The 17,227-nt window shown below is 46.9% G+C and overlaps 1 protein-coding gene across 1 annotated transcript; it reads right to left on the bottom strand.

The window, feature by feature from the left end:
- Positions 1-779: 779 nt before the first annotated feature.
- Positions 780-15,402, bottom strand: PCDH18 (protocadherin 18). Its single transcript, XM_038565225.1, has 4 exons — positions 12,940-15,402; positions 11,954-12,042; positions 11,696-11,859; positions 780-2,755 (listed from the first exon to the last, which is right to left on the bottom strand). Exons 1-4 carry the CDS (start codon positions 15,400-15,402, stop codon positions 2,088-2,090), a joined length of 3,384 nt encoding a protein of 1,127 aa, XP_038421153.1. The 3' UTR covers positions 780-2,087.
- Positions 15,403-17,227: the final 1,825 nt, after the last annotated feature.

Below are 17,227 nucleotides of genomic sequence, written 5' to 3'. Positions count from 1 at the left end.
TGTTTACTATACAGACAATTCACAAAGGTTGTGTTTAATATATTACATTTTATTTACTTCACATTATTTAAACATCAATTCCCAGCTTTGTTTCCTAATTACCAGTGGTGCTTTAAAGTAAGAACAGTGAAGAAATTTTCTTTTAATGATAATATGTACTGAAAAGAAGTGAATTTGAAAAAAAAAAAAAAGTTTTCAAATGTGGCTAGCATTTATGTGTGTAATCTACTGAAAAATAAACGGAAATTTCCCTTGGAACTCCAATCCCTCCTACAAAGGAAAATGTGCCTTTCGGAAGACATACACATCTGTTTGATGTGGTGCTCATTTGAGATTTAAAATATCTGAGTTTAGCCTCTTTTAGGCTCTTTAACTTTCTTTGTATTTCAATTCCCTACTAGTGAACCAAGGAGGATAATGTTTTCACCACTTGGAAACACTGTAAGGCACATTTTTTGGAACCAACTTAATACAAAATGTTCTGAGAAGGGATTTTTTTTAATTTGAAAAATGTTCAAGCAGTTACTATTTGATTATTCCTTTTTTTCTTTCTACTTCAAATGCATTTAAATTCTTTAATCTACTGGGAATATGGTAGGCTTCTTTCATTCCCATTACAGGTCTCAAAGTCATTTTTTTTTCCATTGTGTTTTTCTTGTTTGCCAAGCCAGCCGAGTGTTCCCTCTTTATCGTTCAAAACTCAACACGGAATTATCCTCTCATGAAGAATATGCTTCATGCAAAGCTTTTGAACATCTATGGAGGAAAAGGGACTCTGATTTATGGACAGTTCTTTAGCTTTACTTTTAATTTTCCTTTTATTTTCATTGACAGCAAAATTTTCTGGAGAGTACAATCAAGATAGTGTATTCATAGAAATAACGTTACTAGAAGCTTGGTCATAAATGAGAACAGTCATAATAACGATCTCCTTTACCAAGGCATTCCACACAGAGCGATAACAGCACAATAATTAAAGAATTTGTCGTCTGTCACACAACAAATACAACAGAACTGCAATAACAAAATCATAATTTTATAAATGTCCTTATACTAAAAATAAAAGCAAAAATATGAGGTCATGCACTGAGACAAAAGCTAAAAGTGAATAGTTATAGCAAAAACATTGCAGAAGATAAAAATGTTCAAGTATTGTGAGAGGAGAGGGGAAGAATCAAATAGAAGAGCTTCAGAATAAATCAATTATATTTACTACCCTAGGACGGACACGGACATAACAGTCTTGGTCCACGAGTACTTTTCGCTGTTGGGATACATACGGTTACCCATTCGAAGGACAGATTCCATTTCCTTGGAGCATCTCTACTGTTACGAGGATGGGGTGCAATCCATTGTTTACCATGATTACAAACAGACAATAATACTTCAGGAGAAATATGCTCAAGGACAGGCCAGCGTGATGCTCCACAACAGTAGGGCCCCGGGGGTTAGGAAGCATGGACTCCAGCCCTATTTTCATCATTGTCTGTGAAAGATATTTCCCAGTCCCAAAATGAAATTTCACTTCCTGCTCTGACTTTGCTGCAATCAGGACTAGCAGAGAGCAGTAAAAATAACGGCAATAATAAAATAATTGAACATTCTCACTGATGCTTCATTTCTTTTTCTTTTTCTTTTTAAGTATCGAGAAAAGAAACTGGATCACTTAATGAAACTAAGGACTGTATAACGTTTTAGTGGGGTTGTTCCGACAGCATGGCAACGTCTTCCCCGACGTCACTAATCTACACAGTGCCCTTACACTTTGTGGTTGACTGGCATGATCACATTTGAACAGTGGCTAGTTTCTACGTGATTAGGAAAGACATGTTTCTCATGGGAGTAAAAAAATAAAATTTGTCTGTTAAATTACACATAAATATAAGGTACAAATGTATTTTTAAAATACAGATTAAAATAATCACACTTGCATTGTGTACATACGAAAATACAGTATTTCATATTCAATATACACAGACACATTTATGATAAATGCAATTATTTGGCAATGCCAGTTCTTTCAGGGGCTTTCTCTGTCCCCTATTTCCACAGATATGGAAACAAAAATGCGTGGCCAGCATCATCTCCTAGCTCTGGCGGACGTCCTGGAGCAGTTTGTTAATCTCAGCCACCAACTCGCTGGCATCCATGAGTTCGTGCTTCCCATCGTTGAGATGATTGAGCACATTGTCAAAGTCATCTTCTTCATAATTCTCGGGGATCTCCTCCATGGCCGGCAGCCACTTCGAAGAAGGCTGCACGCTGGAGTGGGTCCCAAGCGGGGGACCAGAGCTGTTGGTAGGATTTTGGAAATGGGTACTGGCCGCCCAGGCGGCCACACCTTGGGGGTAACCCACCGTCTTGGCTGGCAGGGGTCCCTTCCGACGTTCCAGAGAGTTGGACCGGTCCACCTCGCCACCCTCGGGATAGGTGTCCAGGGAAGGGGGCAAGAGGCGCTGGAACACACTGCTCATCTCCGAGAGCAGAGAGGATGTGCTGGTGTCCCCGGAGTCCTCCTCGTTTGGGGAGTCCTTCCCAAAGGTGGAAAAACTCTTCTTCTTCTCACCAGAATCTGCAGGCGGGGTGTCCTCCTCCAGACTCGGGTGCGGATGCTGCTGCTGGGGCTGTGCTGGGAAGTCCTCCCCCGGAATGAACATGTTACTCCTATAGTCGGAGGATGGCGAGGGCAGTGGTGGCATCCAACACTGGTCAGAGTGTCCCAGGACCCTGCACTCCTCCGTGCAAAGCCTCATCGCTACACCAGGGAAAGCAAACGGGGATTCGTTATCAGACCCAACATGACTCAAAATGATACAGCAAATGTCATTATACTTCTCAAAAAAAAAAAAAAAATGGAACACTTTTAAACTACTACCATGACACTGGCCTGTTATGCTACACACTAAATGGACTACACTTCTGGGTTTCATTTGTATATCGGTTTTATGGACTGTCCTTTCTCCCCACCCTCTTTACCAAATAAGGAAAGGAGGGTTATGACTCACACACTTCTCAGGGATAAGATATCTGCTCCTCAAGTAATGAGAAAGTGGATTTATAACTTACACATGAGGATGACTGAAAAAGAGCAAAGATATGGGTGATGCAATATTTGCTGAACATAAATTCTAAAAAACTCAGGGCTATAAGGTGAAATCCACAATTTTAGAACACCACCAGATAATTTTTTTGAGTAATACTTATGCGTAGCTTTCTAGATATTGAGGTCTATCCGACCAACTTTACTTTTAATGGAGGCATATGGGAATATAAGCTATCAGGTTGTTCTCCTTATTAATCTCTCTCAGATGAATTCTAGATTATTTACTGATTTGTTACTTAATATAGCAGGTGTAAATTATCCCCAACTACCAGGCATCCATAGTTAGTCTGTTAAGAAGTCCTCTTTTAGAGGTCTGAAATGCAAATAGATGGAAAAGTCATCAAAAGCTGAAGAATATAAAAAAAAAAAAAAATCCATTGGTTAGTTCTTCCAGTTGTTATAAAGCCTTATTGGAATGTGAGTGGCCATACTCATAGAAAATGATAGATGATACTAGAAAAACAGGAAATAAAAGAGGAGAAAAATCTCTAAATTTGCCAAATATAATAACTAAAGTACGTAACAATGAGGGAAGGCAAAAAATGTAAAAAATACTCCACAAATCACCCATATCTTTTAGTGACAATTAGGTCTCTTTGGTATCACGATTTTGTTTTAGAGCAAGTGACAGGATGCAGAAAATGCAAACTAATTATCTTACATTTGAAGAAAAACTGGATCGATACCAAGCATACCTATCTATTGAGAGCTAATTCTCTAGATCTAGCTACTTAGGAAAGATTTCTCTTCTCCCCAAATGATCCTGGAAAAGGATGATTCTTGAACAATGCCAAATCCTTTGTTGGGGGAAGCAAGTAGTCCATTATGTTTATCGCTGTATCCCTAGCACCAGGTAAAATGTCTGCATAGAATAATCAGTTACTATACATTTTCTAATCATCAGAGAAATGTAAATCAAAACCACTTGAGATTGCATTTCAAATCTGTTAGGATGGCTGTTATAAAAAAAGTAATAACAAGTGTTGACAAAAACGTAAAGAAATTGGAATACTCGTACACTGTTGCTAAGAACACAAAATGGTGCAGCCACTATGGAAAACAATTTGGAAGTTCCTCAAAAAAATAAAACTATAACCACCATATTACCCAGCGATCCCACTTCTGGGTATTTAACCAAAAGAACTAAAATCAGGATCTCTAAGAGACATTATCACTTCCCTGTTCACTGCAGTACTATTCACAGTAACCAAGATGTGTAAAAACAAAAACAAAAACAAAAAACAAAAAACAAAAAAACAACCAACCTGAATGTCCACTATTGATAAATGGATAGAAACAATGTAGTAGACGCATACAATGGAATACTACTCAGCCTTAAAATAGGAAGAAGAGTCTGCAATATGTGACATTATACTCAGTGAAATAAGCCAGTCACAGGATAAACACTCTATGTGACTCTATGTATAGAAGGTATCTATCTAAAATGAACAAACTTGTGTAAAATCCAAGAGTGGAATGGTGGTTCCCAGGAGGTGTGTGCGTGTGGGAAGTTGAAGCAATGGGGCACTGTTAATCAATGGGTATCAAGTTTTGGTTAAGCAAGAGGAGCAAGTTCTGGAGATCTGCTATACAACACTGGGCTTGTAGTTAACAATACTGGATTGTACAATTTAAAAAGCGTTAAGAGGGTAGATCTTATGTAATCAAATAACATTTTAAAGATTTATATACAAAAGAAGGAAAGTGAAGAGTAAAAGTTGTCTCTCAGAAAAAGAGAAATAGGGCACCTGGGTGGCTCAGTCTGTTAAGTGTCCAACTCTTGATTTCATGATCTCAGGGTTGTGAGGTCAAGCCCCACATCAGGCTCCAAGGCCAGCTTAAGATTCTCACTCTCTCTCTCCCTCTACCATGCACCCTTCCTTCCTTCTCTCAAAAAAAAAAAAAAAAAAAAACAAAAAAAAAAAAGAAGGACTATGTTGAAAGGGATGGAAGTCACTGCCTTTCATCACTTAAACTTTTGGAGATGGTTCAGTTTTAAACCTACCAATTCTGGGCCTCAGTTCTTACAGAGAAGAGGTTAATCTGAGGAACAAAAATGAGAGCAGAATGTTGGACTGGTAGGAAAGCTAAAAATACAAAGAAAGCAGGGAAAATGCAGAGAGGGCGTGAGTGCTGTGGGTACAACAAAGGGCAAACCCCAAGAATCCTTGTGTACTTTTGCCATGAAGAAGGGCTAAGCTTAAATAAGGGTGGATGATTTAAGAACAAAAGCAGGTTTAGATGTACTGACTTCATGCATTATTACTGCCTGGAAATATTTGCTAACTATTGCTCATCATTTAATGTGGACAAAACCAAAAGGAGTTGAAAGTAACTGGAATGCCTTAATTAGCAATGAGGTTTTTCTCAGCAGCGAAATAATTCTCCAAGTGGTAATGAAATTTTTTTCCCTAATTCCCTGGGTCTCTGAAAATGGAAAGGAGATCTGTCTATCTTGTCTTACACACATCCTGTTTAGAGGGAAGGGAAACAGATCTGATGACACCTTTCATTTGTTTTCCGGCCTTTAACTCTGTGGGAAGGACTTAATTGTTGGATTGATTATTTGATTGGCTTTGTTTTTCTCTCAATATTTAATGACAGAGTGGGGAAAGAGGAAAAATCACACAGGCTTCTAAGGATCCTGCGTATGTTCAACTTTCGAAAGACCTGAACGTAATCAACATATAACCAAAAATACAATCTGGACGACTACAATGAAAGTTCAGGTTCACAAGTAATCTGGTTACAAGAAATTTTTAGACCAGGGAATGCTATTTCATAACTCTGCAAGACATAAGTGGAGCTTTAATTATACAACGGCAAATTAACATTCAAGTTCTGTAAATCCATGAAGTAGGAAACACTGATGAAGAAAAGCCAATGGAGAGAAGTTTGGGGAAAGTAATAGAGATGGGAGGGGGGCAGGGGCACAGAGTAGGGCATTGCTGTCTCATTGAGATTTTCCACCTTTCCTCTGGAGACTCAACTATTTAAAAACATTCTCAGTGCATATACATAATTCAGTGCCCCAGACGCCTCATACCGCATCCAGTAAGTTGGAGCTTATTGGCAAGTGGTGCACATGGCTAGTCTTTGTGTCTCCACTTGAAAGCTGCCAGGGGGTTAAATTTCCTCTGGGAAGGGACTGGGGTGAGGAAGCAGAGAGCTCTTCCTTCCCATCATATGACTGTCAATTTTGTGACTGTACAATACCTTCTAGGTAGGACCTGACATAAGGAGAAAAAGTAAAAAAAAAAAAAAAAAAAAAAAAAAAAAAAAAAAATATATATATATATATATATATATATATATATATATATATGCCTAATTTCTTGTAGGCCATTTGTTCTTAAGTAAACGATGGGTTGCGTAATCAGAGGCTGCCATATGTAAAGTGAGATGATCGCTCCCCCTGTCCTCAAATAGTTTGGGATCCAGTTCTGAGTCAAGTGTAACAAAGGTAGCCCTAAGCCCCCAGCTAGTGTGCCAGGCTACATGATGCTGAAGGCATGTCAAGGAAAGAAACACTAAGAAGGCAAGTGGAAGCTGCTGTAGTTAAAGAGACACCTGAAACAACTTTTGAGAGAGGAAGGGGACTCAGACATAGTGAAGAGAAACCAGTTTTTTTCAGGAAGAAAGGCCCCATGAGCAAAGGACTGGTGGAGACATGGCTCTGCCTATTGCAAAAGACACAAGAAAAGTTGGAACGGAGGAGAGTCAATAAGCTAGGACAGGATTTTATGGGCCTTGGAATGTCAAGGGAAGTCGTTTTATTAGGCGTTGCTGGGCAACAGAAGTCAATTACTGATTTCAAACCCCAAAAATGTAAATTAAAATGTCCTGAGAAAGTTATGCAAGCTGCGTAAGAGAAATATTTGACAAAGGGAGGAGGTGCTAGAGAATGACTATCAGGCTGTGCGCTGGTACAGTAAAGTGGCCGTGGAAGAGAGGCCACAACGGGGATATAGGCCATGACGATGGACAGAACACGGAATTAAAGAGAAATGTTGGAGTTAAGTAATTGCAGATGGCAGATTAATGAAAAGTGGAATGAGCCCAATAAAGGAGTAGCTCAAGACACAAAATCTGAAGCCTTGATAAATCATGCTGGCGCAGCTGATAGACTGGGAGAATGGAAATGTCGCAGGAGCATGCGTGGCCCTGGGGTTCAAAGCTGAATGAGTAAGGAAGAAAGTATGTTGACAAACATGAGCTAACAGACAAAAATGCTTGCTGGTCTCGCTGCTCAGAATGAAGGATGTTTCTGTGGGAATTAATAGAATGAATGACCAGAAATGACCTTGCTGGCAGGCAATGCAACGAAACATAATCTATATTTGATCACAGTTTGATGCAGGAAAAATAGTTGGAATAAGACACTCAAGTCCTAAAAATATACATGCTCTCGAAAACTGCACTGATTTCTGTTAATGGCATTCAGATGTGGACTTACATTTTTTTTTTCTTTTTGGAGTTGGGCTATTTCCTGGGAATATAAGTTTACAAAGCACAAGTTTTATGCCCTAATGTGCTGGCCAAAGCTGCCAGAATGAATAGCAAGCCAGAAAATGGTTGAAGTATCATCAGAATGATGGTCATAATTAAAGGATGATTATCTCTGTATAGATACTCAATATGCACATTTTTCCCCATACTAGCCAGACATGAATAAGGTTTAAAATATTTTATAAATCACTGGTAATATCCCAGTGCTCTATGCCACCAGAATGCCTTCCCCACATGGAGGCAGGCAGCTAGGAAGAAAGAAATGTGTCTACTATAAAACAACACCGTATACCAGCAATATAGCTCTCCCACTACACGCCTAGATTAAGATTGCGTAACTATGGAATTTTTTAAAGGACTATCTATATATTAAGTGGTGTTATTACTGATACCATAAAAGTGAACCTCTAACTTTGAAAAGAAATGTTCACTTCTAAGAAGTTAATTTAAAGCCACTCACCACGTAAGACTGTTACCCTAGACTTTACATCTACCTATTGTTGCCTCAATGACTTTATTAACACTTATTTTTATTTTATTTTATTTTTTTTAATGCAAGGGTTGGATAACTCTACTGCCGTCAACATGTCTGGCGTTGGTAGCTCTGAAAGAGGGAAAGAGAAGTCTTGCTTTTTTTCTAAACCAGGTGGGTGAGCTGTTATAATTACACAATTTCAGAATTAAAAAGGATTTTAGGGGACACCTGGGTGGCTCAGTGGTTGAGGGTCTGTCTGCCTTTGGCCCAGGGTGAAATCCCAGGGTCCTGGGATCGAGTCCCGGCACCAGGCTCCCCACAGGGACTTTGCTTCTCCCTCTGCCTGTGTCTCTGCCCCTCCTGTGTCTCTCATGAATAAGTAAATAAAACCTTTAAAAGTAAATAATAAATAAGTAAATAAGTAAGTAAGTAAGTAAATAAATAAATAAATAAATAAAAAGGATTCTAGGCATCATATAGGCCCCCAAATGGAAAGGTTATCGAAGTAGGGACAGTTACTTTCCTTTTAACTATGCCAATAAATTAAAATCTCAGTGAATAGACACCATTCAGTTTAACATATAACTTCTATAATAAAACACGGATGTTATGCCCATTATGCTACTTTTCTGTGTTACTGAAATAATGTAATTTGGGATATCTATCACCTGATTCAAAATTAGAGATCAATATTCAAAATCGAGTCCCATCAAGCATCACTGAGTCATAGAAATTCAGCCGGCTGGTTCTTTCATTTCATTGGTTTAAATAATAAAACTGGCTCTCTTTGAGTAAGCTTTCTGAGGCTAGATATAGTCCACTAGATTGTCAGAGATTTATTTCTTCCCTTAAATAGGAAGTCTATGGATCCCTTGGTGGCGCAACGGTTTGGCGCCTGCCTTTGGCCCAGGGTGCGATCCTGGAGACCCGGGATCGAATCCCACATCGGGCTCCCGGTGCATGGAGCCTGCTTCTCCCTCTGCCTGTATCTCTGCCTCTCTCTCTCTGTGTGACTATCATAAATTAAAAAAATTTTAAAAAAATTAAAAAAAAAAAAACAAAGAAACAAACAAAGACACTGCTGTGCAAATATTGGTTCTCATGTACCTTGGAGCCCTTGATGCTGTTAGAAGCCCTTCCCATGCATCCATCCTGCCAGAGATGCAGGACCTAGTACTGTGGTGACATAATGGAATCAGCAGCCTGCAATCGCTTCATAGACTCAATTAACTAGTGGGACTCAATCAAGAATTTAGAAACAAATACATTGCTACATTTATTTATTTAAAAAAAAAAAAAAAAAACCTGTTGCTTCATATTACTCTAGGTTGTTTTGTTTTTTTTTGTTTTTTTTTTTTTTTTTTTAGATTTTGTTTATTTATTCATGCAAGACACACAGAGAGAGAGGCAGAGACACAGGCAGAGGGGGAAGCAGGCTCCACACAGGGAGCCCAATGTGGGACTCGATCCCGGGTCTCCAGGATGACGCCAGGCGAAGGCAGGAGCCAAACCACTGAGCCACCCAGGGATCCCCAGGTTAGTGTTCAAGAGTATGAGGATTGGTCCAAATCTCGCCTCTACCACAACAAACTGCCTGATTTGGGAACACATGTTTTGACCTTTATAAGCTTCAGTTTTCAAACCTAAAAGAAGCAGAAGCAGAGGAAGAAGGAGGAGGAGGAGGAGGAGGAGAACACTACCTTTCCTACCACCCCACTCCCATTTTTTTTTTTTGTAAATTTATTGGTGTTCAATTTGCCAACATATAGCATAACACCCAGTGCTCATCCTGCCAAGTGCCCCCCTCAGTACCTGTCACCCAGTCACCCCCCCCCCCCGCCCATCTTCCCTTCCACCACCCCTAGTTCATATCCCAGAGTTAGGACTCTTCATGTTCTGTCTCCCTTTCTGATATTTCCCACTCATTTTTTCTCCTTTCCCCTTTACTCCCTGTCAATATTCTTTATATTCCCCAAATGAATGAGACCATATAATGTTTGTCCTTCTCCGATTGACTTATTTCACTCAGCATAATACCCTCCAGTTCCATCCATGTCGAAGCAAATGGTACCACCCCACTCCTGATTCCTAAGTCTGTTGAAGTGTTGGGAGACAGAAGGCAGGTACCCAAGTCCTCATGGACCCTAGGGAAGTGTAGGGACAAAGTGAGTTAATATGGGCGGCAACTATCACCATCAGCACTAGAACTTTCTTGGCAGTGCTTTCACCTGCATTTCCGTGGCTCTCTGAAGCTCCTTCACGACTCTTTCCTAAACTCCCTTTCTTATCCATATTTAGAAAATAGACGTCTGATGGACACATATGGGTAATTGTTTTGTTCTGCCTTTTTTGCATTTATCAAATGGCAGTCATTTTATCAACATTCAGTGGACTTTAGAAACGTTAAGTAGGGGATCCCTGGGTGGCTCAGCGGTTTAGGGCCTGCCTTTGGCTCGGGGCATAGTCCTGGAGTCCCGGGATCAAGTCCCATATTGGGCTCCCTGTGGGGCCTGCTTCTCCCTCTTCCTGTGTCTCTGCCTCTCTCTCTCTCTCTCTCTCTCTCTCTGTGTCTCTCATGAATAAATAAAATCTTTAAAAAAAAAAAAAAAAAAGAAAAGAAATGTTAAGTAGCCAAAGCAACACTGATGTGCCCCTAAGAGTCGATTTAATTTCCCCAACTCTGGCAACAGGGTTGCTCCAATGAGGTAGTCAGGATCTACCCAGTTGATTCAGAGAGTTTCTATTGCACAACTTGGGGGAAGGGGGGGCTCTAAGGAAAACGTGGCTCATAACTTCCTAGGATCGCCTCCACCTGGCTTATGTACCTCTAAACTCCCCTCTTAAACTCTTGTTCTTCTTCCACTACAGTGGAGATAGAAAATGAAAGGTGGCAAAAAATATTCTGTGCTCACCACCCACCAAGATGCATTCTTTGTCCTATTTTTGGTGATTGAGGTGGTACCATTTCCTAGCGTATTTTAATCTCTGATTCTGTGAGTTGGTTCCCATCACAGGAAATGTGTGTCCTCCAAATTATAGTCCAGTTCACCACCAGGCACCAAAACAGGCTGTTTGAATAACAACCACCACCCAGTAATTTCATAAAGAGTTGCCCAAGACTGTCCTGTGGCAGGCCTGGATGGAGGGGGCAGGAAGAGGAAAGAAGTGGTGTGGCTTTTTCTAGCCTCCTCCCCTCACTCCTTTCTTCTTGTTCTGCTAAGCTCTGATGGCTGCTCCTTCTCTACCAACAGTTTAACATGAATTTTAAAGGAAAAGATTCTGGGGCAGCCCGGGGGGCTCCGCGGTTGAGCGCTGCCTTCAGCTCAGGGTGTGACCCGAGGTCCTGGGATCGAGTCCCGCATCGGGCTCCCCGCATGGAGCCTGCTTCTCCCTTGGCCTGTCTCTCATGAATAAATAAGTAAAATCTTAAAAAGAAAAAAAAGAAAAAGATGCTGAAGTGTTCCAGGTCCTGTTCATTGTTAGCAGTGTACACACGACAGGTCCTTCAGGGCAAAGGACAAAGAAAAATACAAGCGTGGGAGAAACCGTTACTTCGTGGGTGTAGCAGGTCTGGAAATAAGGACCTAGCACCCCCGCCACCCTCTTACCTGCCGGAATTCTTCCATCAGTAAGAAACAGGTCACTGAATCCTTCACCCAGCAGCCTGTCAATTGGTGAATCTCGCCCCAAATCATAATCACTGTCTCCTGCTTCACTGTCACCACGGCCACTGTCTTTCAAGCTAAATTTGTCCATGTCTTGGAGGGCGTATCTAGAAAGATGAATCAGAGAAAGCTTGGGTTTTACTCTTCTGCATTCACGTTACTGGAGACTCAACAGGCAATAAACAGAAAGGTCATTCATACCTATAGCTCCTGGAATATTTGTTGCCTCGAAAACTTGGCCTTGGCTGATATTGCCCCTGGTGGAGCATTGAGAGAAGCTGGGAGACCTGCTGGAAACCAAACAGACAAGAACTGATTTCTTGGAAACAAACCCCACCCCACCCCCCATACTCAAAAGCTGCAAGCAAGGGAAAAACAGTTGCTCACTAGTTCGTCCCAACTGAACACGTCACCTGTGTGTTAAAGGGCTGCATTTGCTGGAAGGTGGCGGACCTATGCAGGCAGCCACCACGTGGAACTGAACACCCCCCAGAGAGCTTTCAATGACCTCATACACTGGCTTTTTCTTTTGGAAAGAGAACTCCTTGCTAAACAACAGCTTGTTTTCCTTTATCTTCTAGGGCAGATTAAAGTGACCAGCTATCAAAATATCTGGGAAATGTCATGAAATACAACAACTCGAACACATGCAGCTGAAATCATGCCAGAAAAATCACAAAAGTCGAACAAATGTGACATGCATTCAGATGGCATTCTGGAGGCCTCAGTTTTTTGTTTTTTGTTTTTTCTCCTTGTGGTTTTATTTTGGTTTGTTTTTTTTTGTTTTTGTTTTTGTTTTTTTTTCTTTTCTTTTTTTTTTTTTTTTTTTTTTTGGTTAGGAAGGAACCACAACTATGCAAATAAAACAAGTCCATTTATACTTGGCCCCCAGTACCTTAATCTGGGAAGTAACGGTAATTCTAATTAGGCAGTCACTGAGGACCTTCACATTTATTTTTCAGTATTAGACATAAACCCATGCAAGCAAATTCTTTAAGGAAAACCAAACAGCAGGCTGAGGTATGCATACCTGCTACGTACACACAACGCAACCTGTATCCAATGTGATTTGAATATTGTTAAGAGTTGCTGTCTACTTCTCAATGGAAACATGGTTAACCCATAAGGCAGCTCGTGAACCCTAGGAGCTGACTGGGTCGGTGAAGGGATGCAGAGAATGATCTTACCTCAACAGCCGGAGTGGCATGGGTGAGCTCTAGGGAGAAATTCTCTGGCACGTGGTTGGACGAGATGGTCACCAAACTGTTGAGGGACTGGTGACTGTGGTGACTCTGCCGGCTGCCCATCTGCCCTCTTTCCAAGGTTGGAGAGGAAGACGGAGATGACCTGTGATGAGACCTGATGGGCAGAGTGCCATTCATGGTAGGCACCAGCGTAATGTCCCCTTTGTGAATCTGCCTGGATGGCCTCTTCGGGTGGTGCTGGTAAGTGGATTCGGCCACCCTGCAGTTGTAGGATCTAGTGTCCTTCTTTTCTCGGTTACACCGAGTTGCAAACAGCACCATGATGACCAACAGCACGGCACAAATTGCTCCTAGGGAGATTATTATAATCATGGAGACATCCAGAGACGCCTGGCTTACTGAGGTCATTGCTGTACTGGTCACGGACTCGGCGTACTCAAAGATCACGCACTTCAGGAGGACTCTGGTGTGCAGCTGAGGACTGCCCTTGTCCTGGATGACAACGGCGAGCTCCCACTCCGTGTGGGGAACCGACTCCATGCTCATGTTGGTGTGGATGTCGCATGACCGTGGGTCAATTAGGAAGGTGTTCTCCTCGTTGCCCGCTACTATGGAGCAACTGAGCTCAGCATTCACCCCGGAGTCTCTGTCAATTGCCCTGATCCTTGTGACGTGGAAGCCGCTCTCGGCCCCCTTGGGTATGGAGATTTCCGCAGTGTTGTTGCGCAGCGCGGGCCCTATAACGACGGGGACGTTGTCATTCTCATCGATGACGGTGAGCACGACTGTGGTGTTGCTTGCCAGTTGCTTTGGGCTTCCTCCATCTCTTGCTTCGACCACGAAAGGGATCTGACTCACCTCCTCGTGATCGAAGATTCTGAGGGCGTAGATGGCTCCATTGGATGGGTCGATGGTCACGTAGGTCGTTATGGAGCTTCCCAGGATAAAACTCTCCAGGATGGTGTAGGTCACCTGCCCGTTTTCTCCCAGGTCGGGGTCTGTGGCTGTGACCGTGGTGATGTAGGCCCCTGGCGAGTTGTTCTCCGAGATGGCAAATTCGTACCGACTCCTCTGGAAGCGGGGTGGGTTGTCGTTTATGTCATTGATCTGAACGGTGAAATGCTTCACCGAGGACAGGCTGGGCGTCCCCTTGTCCTCGGCGATCACGGTCAAGCTGTACTCGGACCTCTTCTCCCGGTCCAGCGTGGCGTTGGTCAAGATCAGATAGTTGTTCTCGTAAGTCTTCTGAAGCTTAAAGTGGCCGTGACCGTGAAGCCTGCACACGATTTCCCCGTTCAGCCCGGAATCCTTGTCCTGAACCCTGACCAGGGCCACGAACGTGTCAACGGGGTCCCCTTCAAAGACGTAGGATATTTCCTCTTTCCCGGGGGACATGAGGTTGATGTTAATCTCCGGCCTGTTGTCATTGACGTCCACCACCTTGATGATGATCTTGCAGTGCGCCGGGATGGAATTGGGGCCCAGGTCTTGGGCCTGGACGTCGATCTCGTAGGATTTGGTGACTTCGTAGTCCACGTGCCTGAAGAGAGTCAGATGCCCCGTTTCTGAGTCGATCTTGAACGTCTCTAGGATTCTGGGGGGCACATGACTGCTGAAGGCGTAGACGACCTTCCCGTTGGCGCCCTCGTCTGGATCGGTGGCGTTGAGGTCCAGGAGCAGCGTGCCCAGCGGGGAGTCCTCGGGGAGCTGGATGACGTAAGAGGGCTGCTCGAAGGCCGGGCTGTTGTCGTTGGAGTCCGAGATGCTGATCTTGAGGACGGAGGAGCCGGACCTCTGGGGCACCCCCAGGTCGGAGGCCGTGAGCAGGAGCTCGTAGCTGGCGCGCAGCTCCCGGTCCAGCTCCCGCACCACGATGAGCTCCGCGTACTTGGCCCCATCCGTCCGGGTCCGCACCTCGATGGCGAAGAAGTCGTTGGCGGAGAGCGAGTAGGTGTGCAGGGCGTTGTCGCCCACGTCCGGGTCCGAGGCGCCGTCCAGCGGGATGCGCGTCCCCACGGCCGCGCTCTCCGAGATCTCGATGGGGATGACGGGCCGCGCGAACTGCGGGGCGTTGTCGTTGATGTCCAGCACCTCCACCTCGATGTGGAACAGCTGCAGGTGCTCGGTGGGGAGCGTGATCACGTCGAACTCGATGCAGCAGTTGAGGTTCCGCGCGCACAGCTGCTCGCGGTCGATGGGCGCGCCCACGCTGACCTCGCCCGTGTCCTCGTCCACCCGCAGCAGCGGCGCGCTGCCCCGCTGCATGGCCCGGAAGCGCACGGCCGCGCCGGGCAGCCCCCGCAGCGCCTCGGCCGCGTCCTCCGACAGCCGCGCGACCACCGAGCCCACCCGCTGCTCCTCGTAGATGCGGTACCGGAGGTTGCGGCCCAGGACGGCGCAGCCCAGCGACGCGGCGAGCAGGGCGCACAGCAGCCGGCAGCGCATGGTCGCCGCGGGGGCGCCTGGCCCGGGGGCCGCGGGGGGCCGCGGGGGGACCGCGGGGGGGGCCCGGCGCGCTCGGCTCCCGCTCAGCTCCCGGCCCCGCCGCCTCCCGCACGCCCCCCGCCCCGGCTCGCGCCCCCGAGCCGCATACGCACCGCGACTCCCTCCCGGCCGGCGCGGTCCGCGGGTGTAGCCGGGTCGGCGGGTGTAGCCGGGTCGGCGGGCCCTGCTCCTGCTGCTCCTGCTGCTCCTGCTGCTCCTGCTGCTCCTGCTCCCTCCTCCCCGCCCCGCTGCGGACCAGCCCGCGGCCGCCGACTCCGGGCTCCGAGCGGCACAACTTCACTTCAACTCACACAAAGCTCCGCTGCCCGGCGTGTGCGGAATCGCCGCCAGCCAATCAGCGGGGCCCCGAATCCCGGGCGGCCCGAGGCCCCGGCGCGGGGGCGGGGGGGAGGGGGCCGGACCCGCCGGGAGGGGAGGGGAGGGGCGGGGCGAGGCGGGGCCGGGGGAGCGGGGAGCAGGGGCCGGGGGAGGAGGGCTGCGGGAGGGAGGAACAAGTGGGGAGCTGCAGGGGGAGCGGGGAGCAGGGGCCGGGGGACGGAGGAGCTGCAGCGGGAGCCAGGGGGAGCGGGGAGCAGGGTCCGGGGGAGGGGAGTTGCGGGGGGAGCAGGGGGGCAGGGTCCGGAGGAGGGAGGCTGTGGGGGGAGAGGTGGAGCAGGGTCCGGGAGGATGAGGAGATGCAGGGGGAGCGGGGGAGGAGGGTCCGGGGCAGAGAGGAGCTGCAGGGGGAGCGCGGGGGAGCGGGGAGCAGGGTCCGGCGTAGCGGGGAGCTGCAGGGGGAGCGCGGGGGAGCGGGGAGCCCGGTCCGAGGGAACGGGGAGATGCGGGGAGAGCCGGGAGCAGAGTCTGGGAGAAGGAGGCTGTGGGGGGAGGGAGGAGCAGGGTCCGGGGGAGGGGAGCTGCGGGGGGAGCAGGGGGGGGAAGGGTCCAGGGGTGGGGAATTGCGGGGGGGAGCAGGGGGGCAGGGTCCGGAGGAGGGAGGCTGTGGGGGAAGAGGTGGAGCAGGGTCCGGGGGAAATGCGGAGCTGCAGGGGGAGCGGGGGACGAGGGTCCGGGGCAGAGAGGAGCTGCAGGGGGAGCGCGGAGGGAGCAGGGAGCAGGGTCCGGGGGAGAGGGGCTGCGGGAGGAACAAGTGGGGAGCTGCAGGGGGAGCTGGGAGCGGGGCCCTGGGGCCGCGGGGAGCAGGGCCGGGGGGAGCGGGTAGCGGGGCCCGTGGGGAGGGGCTTGGGGGGCCGCCCCTTCCCTGCTCCTCCCTCCTCCCTCCGCCTCCGCCTCCCCGCCCCCCTGCGTCCGGTCCGCCGCGTTCACCGTCTCCGAGCGCGCCGCGACAAAGGGGCGACAAATTGCAGAAGAAAAACTTTAAATCAACTTCGGGTCGCCCTGATTTCTGTGGCGTTTGACATCGGGCCGGTTTCCTGAGGGGCCCTTTCTGCTTCCGCAGGCACCTCCTCCCGGGGCTCCTCCGGGTCCGCCCGCGGGTTTGACGGGAGATGCCCCCGGGGCCTCCGGTAGGGGAGGGACTGGCCGGGCTCCTCCGGCCCCGCGCCCCGCGCCCCCCGCCCCCCGCCCGGCGCAGGCTCGGGCCCCCGCCCGGAGCGCCTGCAGGTTTTCTTGGGGCTCTTGTTTTCAGGAGCAGAGCCAGTAAGGAGCTTTCACGTTCTGGGTTTCTTTCATCTTTACTCTTTGAGGAGAAGAAAAGGGCTATTTTCCACTCTTGATTTCTCTTAATGAGCGAGATTTTAAGGGAACACCTTAGGATTTGAAACTA

This window comes from Canis lupus, chromosome 19 (assembly GCF_011100685.1).
Source record: "Canis lupus familiaris isolate Mischka breed German Shepherd chromosome 19, alternate assembly UU_Cfam_GSD_1.0, whole genome shotgun sequence".
Lineage (NCBI taxonomy): Eukaryota > Metazoa > Chordata > Mammalia > Carnivora > Canidae > Canis > Canis lupus.
Note: the sequence above shows the minus strand (reverse complement) of the source record. Positions and strands in the feature narration are given on the sequence as shown.